At 41.0% G+C, this 11,514-nt stretch overlaps 1 protein-coding gene across 1 annotated transcript; it reads right to left on the bottom strand.

The window, feature by feature from the left end:
- Window positions 1–2,728: 2,728 nt before the first annotated feature.
- Window positions 2,729–6,909, bottom strand: LOC147897868 (ubiquitin-fold modifier-conjugating enzyme). The gene is made up of 4 exons (XM_087380671.1): window positions 6,681–6,909; window positions 3,388–3,600; window positions 3,211–3,272; window positions 2,729–3,032 (listed from the first exon to the last, which is right to left on the bottom strand). The coding sequence occupies exons 1-4, from the start codon at window positions 6,795–6,797 to the stop codon at window positions 2,894–2,896; spliced, it is 531 nt and encodes a 176-aa protein (XP_087236797.1). The 5' UTR covers window positions 6,798–6,909; the 3' UTR covers window positions 2,729–2,893.
- Window positions 6,910–11,514: the final 4,605 nt, after the last annotated feature.

The raw sequence follows: 11,514 nt of genomic DNA, 5'->3' as shown, positions 1-11,514 counted from the left end.
AGAGAAACAACCAATCCTGTGTCTTTCTTATCTGGCAAGTGAGAAGATACAAGATACAAACAGTATATCCACTACTTTCCTGCTATGTTAGCCACACCCCTTATCTTACAATTTTGACCACACAACTCATAAGCAACTCATGCACCAATTTTCATGTATCTTTGGCTTCAGGGATGCAGCCCTCGACCCCTGCCAAGGGGGGCATAATGCATGTCGCCGGCCTCCCTTGGAACCCCCCTTGGAACGTCCTAGGGGGGCATCGCTCCCCCTACCTCCCTTCATGGAATGGGTATAAGCACTCTTAGGTCCAAAGCACGGCCAAAAAATATGGGTATAAGCATACTTAGGTCCAAAGCACGGCCAAAAAACAATCTTTAAAAAAAGGATTAGGCTCCACATACAACAAAGTCAACTTTTCTAGCGTTTATAATAGCATCTTTTGAAGGGAGGGCCAATTCTACTCCTCCTCACCACTCTCCCTATTTCTTATGTTACAACCATTTGGCCATGCCAAGGTGAGAATACATTCCTATTCTATCCTTTCTTCTGCTCTTACTCTTGGGGTGTAACATGCACCCCTTCCTGTAGTTGATCTAACCTTGGATCATGATGTGCGGAGAATGTCGGTTGTGTGAGTATTGACTGGATGAGGGAGTGGTGGTCAAAGAGTCATTGCGAGATTCGAAAAAAGGGAATTGGGGCTCCCAAAAATGTGTGGCATGCATGTCCTCGAATGTGCAGATGTGGTTTGCATGAAGGTTGCGCACTCGGAGGGGGGCCCTTTATCCATGTTGAAGACAATGTCATGGAGTATTCGCATATTCCGTTCTTTGAGCATGGGATACTGCTCTAGTACGTCACGCGACAAAATGATGAGATGGAAGTAATGGATGAAGTGACGATGGTGGGATCGAGAACTTCTACGAACCGATCAATGTAGCCTTGCATCTAGGTAATGAGGCCGTACGATGTGCCGACGAGGGGAAAGTTGAAGCATGGGAAATTGTATATGACATTAGATTCATTCTCTTGCTCCACCTCTGAGGCACGGGCATGTATGTAGGGTGTATCTGATGGGAGCGGTAGGTATTGCGGTAATGGATCCAAAATTCTTGCTTTTGCAAAAATGGCAACCTCCAAGCAGGCTAAATCCCTACTTCATCAGCTATAGTGGGTACCTGAGAGGGGTTCAATACGATATACCCTCCTCTTTCCTTGGGTCAATGGGTTGCTTCCCACTTATGGTAATTCCGGCTAATTAAGGCGATAAATGCGCGGACTTCCATGATATTAACCGCTTTAAGGTAGTAGCTTTGGAGCTTGCCTTTCCACAAGCTCAGGTTTCTCAGGTCCTCAAAAGTTATGCATTTATCTAATACATGATACCACCTTGGATCGGCTACTAGAATGTCATCATGGTGATCTTCGTGTTGTTTGTAAAGTGATCAGAGCTCGTTTAAGGTGGCAACTATGGAATGTCTTCGGGAGGGACAAATGCCAATCTTAAAATTTTTTGCACCTGCTCCAACGTGAGGTCATTCAGAGTGTCTATAGAAGCCTCAAACAACTCCAAGTGCATGGTAGTGGAGGGGTGGAAAGAAGAGGGTTGTGTGGTGCACGGCTGTGTAGATGGGGTGGATGTGGTAGGCTGAGGAAAATTGAGATATGTGTTAAGGAAGTACCGAGACGGTTGGGATTAGTTGGTGGATGAGGAAACTGTGTTGTGTCGGGGTGGTATATGGAATTAAAGATGGCGATGGTTGTATTAGACTCTTCATCCATTAGGGAGCTAGGATAAGCGACATGCTCAGTTTCAAAATGCTAAATCCATCGTTGAGCACATGCTGCATGGCTTCTAAAATCTTATTATACAATTGGAGGATCCCAATAAAAGGGTATTGAACCACTCCACGTGCCAAAAGAAATTGATAGGTCTATCTTCAAAATTTTTGCCAAAAATGGTTTTTCACCATCTTGCATAGTAGATCTTCCTATCCTCCAACCGGAATAGAAAGTGGGCACTTAGGCATGGGATGGCCTAGTGGAAAGATATATGGCGTGAGATATGGAAAGCTTGTAAATCCGATAAGGCTAGTTTTCTACTATGGAAGACCCTCAATCATTGGCTCCTAGTGCACAGTAAACTGGCCAAGAGGATGCCAGTAAATCATGTCTGCCCCTCTAGCAAGAAAGCCATCAAATTGGTTCGCCACCTCTTTTGGAATTGCTCCATCTCGAGAGAGGTGTGGAGGAGGATTGAGAGAGTAGTGCGCATGTCAAGTTTGATGGCGCATTTCTTCATAAAAAATCAGTGGAGATTCCACTACTAGGTGATACACCTTGCCTCCCTTCTACCCTAGTAGCTTGTTGGCCTCTTATTCGAGTAGAGAATCTGCGTTACTAACGATGGTGAAATCCAACCTCAGCAATCTGAGTCAAGTGGTCGGGTCCAAAGATCTTGTGGTAAGTCAGTGAAGTCTCTATATGGATAGTTCAGAACTAACATCTTGCTGCTTGCAGTCTTGGGCTAGGACAACTTGCCCTAGTGTGAGGCCCCCTTTTCGTAACGGTGTTTTCTCTTTTGGGCTGACCACCCCTTGAAATACAATCAGCAGTTCTTTAAAATAAAAATTAGAAAAATAACAAAAACAAAAATAAGGACACCCTAAAGAACCAAAGTAGAGACCTGAGCATCAACGTCTCTTAGTCTCTATAACATACTAGGAAATCAATGGAAATAGAATTGCCTTCTTAGGTTAACTTTAATGTGCGACTCGTTAGCAACTAGTTTTCTACAGATCCTCACATGCTGACGATGAATTTATTCCAAATATTTAAATAAGAAGAGTCTATAAATCAAGGGGTTAGAAATATCATCTCCAAGAACTTTCAGCTAGGTTTTAGGATTTCCAGAAGCTTGGGGCACATCATCTTTATGTTGAACCATTCCTGTGTCCACTAGATGTGGAACTTCAGCTGCTAGCCAAGGTCCAAGCCCTAAGCACAGTGCATGTGCTATCCCAAATCTGGGGCTGTAAAACACAATAGATTCTATCAGAAGAAATCAGTGTAAGAATATGAGCCTCTTTCGCTGCAAAGGAACAGAGACTGTAAAAAAATGACTCTTAATCTTTCACAGGGTGACTAAGATTGACAAGCTCAAATGAAGATATCATTGTGAGAAAGAGTTCAATTATCCCGTAGCCATACCAGTTCTTCGCCCATAACGGCTTGAAATGTATCGTCAGACAAATCTTCCCACCTCTATACATCTGCACAGCAAAGTTGCACAAACTGAGAGAACTATATTTGTCCCAACCTTCAAAACTACCCTACTGTCTCGATTTTGATTCACCTGAGATGGCAGTCACTGTGAAATTCACAAACCTTGGCTGTCTTGCCATCGAGTTCAGGGAGTTCAATTTCAGGAGCTGTTGCTGGGTAAGTTACAGGAATGTCAAATTGAAGGTCGAATTCATACTTCAACAAATTGTGAATGTACCAGCACTTCCCTTTCCATTTTGTACCATCTGCATTTGCTGATATCCGAAACCAATCATTGTCATTTGACTTATTCATCTCCATGTACTTAATCAAAGCCTGTAATCAAAATCCAAGGCTATCACTATGAGTGCTTTCATATTCAACAACAAACCAAAAGACAACTCAGATACTTTCCTAAACTTGGAAATTTGTGGCATGTAATTGCATAGTGTAATTCAAACTTTTCAAATTCAAAAGATATGAAGAGCAATTCATTGTGAGTGCAGATGGAGATTTCCACTTTGAACTGATGACTAGATCCAAGATTTCCCTAAGCAGAGATCATGCACCCAAAACAGGGTCTCACCATTGTACAGATAGCCAAACCTAAAGCAGCCATCTCTTCTGTCAAAATTTCTTTTCTTCTGCTGCCTCTGACACCAATGCCACATCCTTGCTTGGTAACATCTAACAATAGAGTCAAACAAAGTCTCCAAAACTCAATTCTCTATGGAATGATAATAAATAACCCCGGATAAGTCTACAGAACATAACAAGGGTAGGTCGAGTCTATTGCATCCAAGTCCCTAAATATGCACCACCATACATGGTTGCTAGCTTTACATTCCTAACAGCGGCTACCGTTTCTAGCCCAAAATCTGTACAAATCCAAGGTCAAGACACATGAATCCAGAATCATGAAAGCACTCCATTTACCAAAGACTGACACTTGAGCTAGCATGGATGAGGTCAAGAAGCCTCTTTTTTGTGTATTACCTTTAGGATCAGGGTTTGATGTAGAATATAGCTGACGACACCTACACACACACACACACTTGTACATATGTGCATATGTATGTATGCATGTACACGTGTGTGTGTGTGTGTGTGTGCGCGTGTGCGTGCACGCGTGCGGGTGCGTGCAATCTTCCTCTGGCCCAGTTAGAAGTCTTTTATTACTGCTTCTAGTTTTGAGTAGTAGCTGTTCCACTTTGGACAGCTACGAATGTACATTTTTCTGAATGATACATCTCCTTTACCCAAAAAAAAACTTGTGTGTGTGTGAATGAGAGAGAAAAGCGTATCGCTTCTTCAGCATGCCCTACTTGTTCTCATCCACAGGAGACTCTTACATCTACTTTGGACCTGTCCTGTAGAGGTGATTTTTTTTCAAACTGGGTCGCTCTTGGGCTCTCATTGTTGTATCATGCTCGTACCATTTAACCGTAGATGTCTTTCCCTATTTCCGATCTTCTTTGTATCTGTCTCCCCAGGATGCTCACTCTCTTGGAGACCTGCTGCTGGCCCAGTTAGAAGTCTTTTATTACTGTTTCTAGTTTTGAGTAGTAGCTGTTCCACTTTGCACAGCTGTGAATGTACATTCTTCTAAATGAAATGTTCTGCTTTACAATAAAAAATGTGTGTGTGTGTGTGTGTGTGTGTGTGTGTGTGTGTGTGGATCTGTGTGATCCTTTCCTTGTGAGAAGGGCCACCGTGAAGATCCATTGGTGAGACTGCTGTCATTGTCCTCCTGTGCGGGGTGTGTTCTTAGGAGCCCCTACCGGAGTAGGGCTTCCAAGGTTCAAAGCCTAGAGCCAAACCCTGACAATAACCCCAACATGGCGTTGCTCTGCATCTCTGGATCAATGATATACCTAGGCCTCCCTCTGCATGAGGGAGCCACTATCTTTCAGGCAACCCTGGCCTGGGTTATTTTTCTGTAGCCCAAGCTTGCCAAAAGGAGATTGTGCACCAAGTGCCTCAACTAATTGGTCATTGCCAGATTCATTTGGTCATTGAAATCCCTGAGCAAAGACAACCATGCAGTACCTTAAGCACACATTTCCACATGAACTCCCTATTGAAGCTTAGTACCATGATTTGATATCAACGTAACTTGCATTGGCCCTATGTATGGCTATTGTGCTCATTCATCACTTCTATTGGCAGCAAAAGAGTTGTGCGTGTGCTTCCTGATGGCACCACGTGAGCTAAATACAGGGCTTGGAAACTTAGCGTATTGAGCAAGGTGGTTTCACTATGGCTGCTTGCTGAGGGCTGAGGCCTGATGGCTTCTTGCTTTATGCTACTTTCGTCGGAACTGTTGCTAGGGGTGATGCTGAATAACAGAGGAATGAGGTTAACTTTGTATGTATCCATCAGGGACAGAGTTCTATGATGGGCACAGCAAGTACCTTGCAATTATCCTAGCTGTCAAAACAGTGTGCCAGCTTGGTATGCCATGTCAGCATTTCACGAGCAGAGGATCGACTTACTTTATTTGGTCAGATCCTGATAAAAAATGGTAGCTGCATAAGTCCATGGGTGGCGTGGGATGACTGATCTTGAGACTAAAGCATATGCCTTCTTCCTTTATATATAGGTGAGTGCTTGGCTGGCGATCCGCTGCGTCAATATAGCCTACTGGCACACCTAAATTTACATTTAGACACCAGCAAGGGGTGCAAGCCATTTGCATCCCTGACAATTGGCCAGAATAACTAGTGCATGATTGCAGACTTTTACGAGTCTAATGATTATGTCAAGTCCTGCATTGCAGTCATACTGCTTACACATATTCATCAGGCCATCCACATGCGCTTATGTGCCACTCAGCCTTCCAGGACTCGGATTTGACGAGTAGCCCAGCGTTAAGCCAAATCTACTGATCTGCATGAACCGGCCTTTAGGCCTTTTCCAATCACCCTTACTTTCAGCCTCCTGCAATTGATTCTCTAAAAACCCAAACAGTACCTGTTGCGAGCCCAATACTGATTATAAACCAGTCTGACAGTCCCTCGCATTAAAACACCTTTTGTGCAGGTTGACAAAATGTCCAACTGTTCAATATTCAAATTAGTAAATCGCACCTGCAACTTCACTCAGCTCTTCCAACCATGGGCAGATTTTAATTTGAAAGTTGATGGAATCTGCTGGGGATAACCCAAAAGACAGCCACACTTGCTACGGACGATGCACAATCGAAATTCCCCCTGAAGACATTCCTTTGATTCGGCTGATATTTCCAGCCTATCATCTAGGCTCCTACCCATACTTAAATACAAACCTTAACCCAAATTCAAGTTGGCGAATTGCACTACATAACACACTGCGATGTCTATCTTGATCGAGTATGGCTAAGGGTAATTAACATAATGTTTTACATCCATAACATAAAGCAACGAAGGGAAGGAGACCTGGTATTCTTCTTTGAGGCGCTGAGTCCAAGCCTGACCATCCCGAGGACCGGCTCGAGTGGTAAGTAAGGGGATCTTGGTGACAGTAGATTTAGTCCGACTATCCCAACCATCCATGGCAATAATTGGTGAAGAAGATCCTAGAGTGCGCAAACGTTGGTGGATGTATCAAAATAGGAGACTTTGGAGCTTAAGAAGAAGAAAAGACGACTCCTTGTATTACGGCTCAGTATTTGAGTGTTTGACCCTGTCACACCTTTGCCCATAGTGGATAGATTTTTCATGAAAAAGAAAATGATGGGATCCACAATTTACTTTATAAAAAACTATTATATTAAGAGGGAGGTGGCAGCTCACTCTGTAGGGCGTTGAGCTACCTGCTGACATTCAAATCTGAGTAGATGTGCCACTGGTGCGTGGGAAAAAAGAAAGGTCAAGCCCTCTAATTTAAATAAATTAGAGGGCTTATCTTTTTAGGCTAAGAACTGAAAACCTTTTTACAAAATCCTTACATAGCATTTGCATGTAGCCTTTTGGAAAGACCTTTTAAGTGGATAGAGGATGTCTTAAGGTAAAGTCCCCCCTTGAAGCTATCTCTTGGACCTTAGCTTAATTGGGTGATCTCAATTGAATTTCTCCTTTGAAAATAAATGCCTTTTCCATCCATTATCTTTCAAGTTGTATGTATGAATAATTTATCAGATTAAGGCCCATTAAAATAATAAGTTTTATGTATGAATAATTTATTGAGATTAAGGGCCATTAGAATAAGTAATGGAAAGTATAGAGGAGCAAATAGAGGGACGAATTAGGTGAGAGGCCAAAAAGACTTTGCAAAGATAAAAGAAAAAGGGGTTGCATGATGAAGGAATCATATGAGAACCAAAAAGACTAGAGATATAAGAAAAAAGAGATCTTCCACCAAGTAGAGACAAATGGAGAAAAGCACCTAGTGTAGAGTATCTTCAAAATAAGAATGAATGAGGAAAGAAATCCTTGATCCAATGGCAAAAATAACTCAATTTGAACCCCTAATAGAGTCCTAGATTGAACTCCTACCCCGGATAGACTCCTATCTTGCATACAGCAAATTGAACTGTTATTAACCTGGGAAAAGGACATGCCCACAACAAGTGAGGCATAGTCTAAATCCCATACTTACAGAATACATAGTGAGGATCTGTAGAAAGGAGTCCATAAAGCTTACTCCTGATTGTGAAAGAGGACTTTCCAAAGGAGGATTTAATTCTTGAAGTAAGTCAAAGGTAGCCATAGCCATTAATGACATGATCTTAGACAAACTCTAGGTCCTATACTTTCCAAACCCTGAGAAGACAAGGAGTTAAGGGGGAAGAAGAGTGTGAAGCCTATTAAATCTGAGCTGAGAACTTGACAACCTATGCCACTTTGGGAGAGAAACAATATCCCAATAAGATGTACCAAAAGGAAGTGTATTTTGTAAGCGACCATATTCAAGGGCAGCTACATAGAAAGTACTAAGTAGTCAAGAAAGTCTTGTCAATAATAGAGGCCAAATGTAATTCAAAGTCCTTTGAAAGAAGCCCAATGGGCCTATAAAGTAATTGAAATATCCTTCCAATAATTTCAATCCCTTGTTGCGACGATGAGGTACTACTTTAACAAATAGACACACAATCCCCAACAAGACTGCACATAACATCTCCACTTGGTAAACGCATAACTCAGTATCCATCATGATCACCAAATAGTGACATTGTTTATATGAAATGCTTCTAGCTTTCCTACTACTACTACTACGTGCCTCCTGAATTGGGGTTAATAGGCACAAGTTGTGCACGTAGTAGATTGCTATACAAATTCATGGCACTAAAAGTATTGAGTAATGTGTTCGATTGCATCCTAGTTAATATACTCCATCAGCTCTAAAGTTTCTACTACATATGTCAATCAAGCATTAGGATACTATCATAGTAAAATCCATTTCCTTTTAATAAATGATTTCCTTTCATAAGAAAGAGTTTGCATAGCCTAGACATTAAAACTATAATCATCAAGAAACCACATTAAACAATGGCTACTACCAAATCAATTCCATCTCACACATCGCCTTCTATAGACAACTACGCATCTTCTTAACATAGATTCCTCAATTATTATTAAGTGAACATGTGACCAAGAAAATCCACTAGCTATGATATTCTCCTCACTACAAGGATCAACTACATCACTACCACTATTAAATAGTAAAATATAACAACACGCAAAAAACTAGTAGTGGTCAACTAAGAAAAGCCTAAAGATAGATCAAATATTATTGTTAATTTCTTATGTCCTTCTCTCTACTCTCTCTCTCTCTCTCTCTCTCTCTCTCTCTCTCTCTCTCTCTCTCTCTCTCTCCATACAGCCACCACCCCTCTAAAAAAGCTTGCTCCTTTTCTTACATGAGTTTTTGGGTTCGAAATCAAGAAGAGCTCCGACATGGACTCAAGCAAGTCTACTAACCATACTTGGTGCAATAGTGGATGAATCAAAACCACTAGTGACAAAACGTTTCACTCCTAAGGGAATTTTCATGCATGTGCACTTAATCAAATTTCTCTTAATTATGTAACCATGAGTGAGGTGGGATGCAATTCATATTCCATTGCATGTAAAGATGGGATTCACTTTATATTCCATTGGATGCAAAGGGGATCCTTGATGCTACATTGATGTCAACATCATAATTATATCAAGGTCACTCTTGATCATGCACCTATGATCCTACACTTGATGTCAAGGTCAACTTGAACCTATGCTTGACGTCAAGGATACCCTTGGTACTTCAACAGATGTTCCCACTTGGAGGCTCCATATGATGCTCTACTTGACATTTCGATGTTTCATGTTGTTCGTTCTTGATAAGTTCCATTTGATGGAGATGTCTTTATGGAGACTGTAGACGAGTTTTATAAAATTCATGATCATGTTGCAAAGATTGCTCTAAAGGCACTTGATAATGTCATCATACCTATGAATGAAAAGGTCTTGTCTTCAAAGAGTTGCATATTTTTATTTTTACTATCTTTGGAGGTACTCTTTAGGCCAATCTCATATTTATTATCTTCGGAGGAACTATTTAGACCAATCTCATGTTTTGAGCAACTTCACTCTATCTAGGCATAGCTACACATTAGTCTTGTGGATTGGATGACCACCGCGGTGCCTGCACATGGAGCCTACTCTTCATCTTGCTATGATTCTACCATTTATATTGTATGAGCTTCATTGGTACCACTTGTACTTCATGGGTTGTTAGCCTTAGCATTTTTTGAGGATCTGATGCACACTTGGTTTCAATAAGGGTGCAAAATGGTTTTGGTTTGGGATAAATGTTGACCCTTTAAATGGGGAAAAGGGAAATAAAAGCCTTGGGTCTTAGCATAGGATAGAAGAGTAGAAGAGTAGAAGAATGTATCTCTTGGTGTGCCAGAGATGGCCTCCTAATGCTATGGAATGTTGTGGATCCTCCAATTACCTTGTACTTGCTCGCACATCAGTTGGGATCCACCCACTAATCCAAGATGGTGAACTTAATGGTTGTAGTGTCTCTTGAGAACAAGGATTAGCATTGATGATTTTTCTTGGTTTGCTGATGTTTCCTTCCACTAGATCACTATCCTTGAACTCAACACCATGGGGAGAGATCAAGACTAGTCTAGCACTAGCAAAGCCTATTGTTCACTTGTAGGCATTATCCAATAGCAATTTCCAAGTGGACAATGGGCCAAATTTAGAAGGCACACATCCCAAGCCTCTAGATGCTTGAGGATGGGGAGAATTAATGTATATGGGGAGGCAAATATATCCGCAAGCCTAATGGCTTCAAAAAAATTCAATATACATTGTTGGTGGTGGTTAATATATCTTCTAAATAAAATGAGAACATGCAACCCAATGCTATGGTATAAAAATTTGGCTTAAAATATGGCTGAACATAATTGAAAGATATGAACCATCATTATACCAATCTGATTCCAAGAAGTTTACCAAATGAGCCTGGTAGTAATCGTACTAACTTTTTTGTGGAATCAAGTAGATTCCACAAGAACATATAAGCCTAGTCATTGGGGGATTCCCAACCCTCTAAGCCTACCAAACCTGTTGGATATAAGACAAAGAAAAATTAGAGCTATTTACTCATAATCAAATGTATTGAAGGTTTTCAAGATGATCAAAAACTTGAAGGTCTCTTTCATTTACATGCCATGTTGTAAGATGCCATTTATCATTGAGTTGGTGAATATGATTAATAATAACTTGTCATAGTTCGATTGGCACTCCAAAAACAAGTCCCTACAACTAGTGGGTAGCTTTGGACTAAGTTGGTGAAGAAAATTTGGGAGGTCGTTGAATACCATGCAAGAGCCTAAAGAGGGGTTGTTGAGGAATGTCAAAATTTTAATAATTGAAAATACTTCTGAGTGTTTTGATAATTTTACTGGGTAGAGATTTGAAAACCACCAAGATTTTTTTGTTAGAGTATCAAAAAATACTATTTCCATAAGAAGTCATGGTCATCTAAATCTTTTTGGATGTCTTTTTAAATTTCAAAGGATACATGTCAATTCTCTCTTATGTCACATGTCACTTTAAAATTATTGTCAAGTCACGCATTGTTTGGAAGTGCTACCCTTGACGCCCCATGCACATTGGCGATAGCCATGAGTTAAGCAAGGAGGTAATATGTGGAGAGGTAGGAGCTATGAGAGAGAATATGGGAAGGAGTCACTAAGGGACAAAAAGGTCCCACTAGACAGGTACAATAGGATCTAGAGTAAAGAACTATATTGAGGGAGCGAGCAAGGAAAGA

This window comes from Dipteris shenzhenensis, chromosome 10 (assembly GCF_047967505.1).
Source record: "Dipteris shenzhenensis isolate YYH24624 ecotype China chromosome 10, Dip_SZ_1.0, whole genome shotgun sequence".
Classification (NCBI taxonomy): Eukaryota; Viridiplantae; Streptophyta; class Polypodiopsida; order Gleicheniales; family Dipteridaceae; genus Dipteris; species Dipteris shenzhenensis.
The sequence above is the reverse complement of the archived record's forward strand: the minus strand, read 5'-3'. Positions and strand labels throughout refer to the sequence as shown.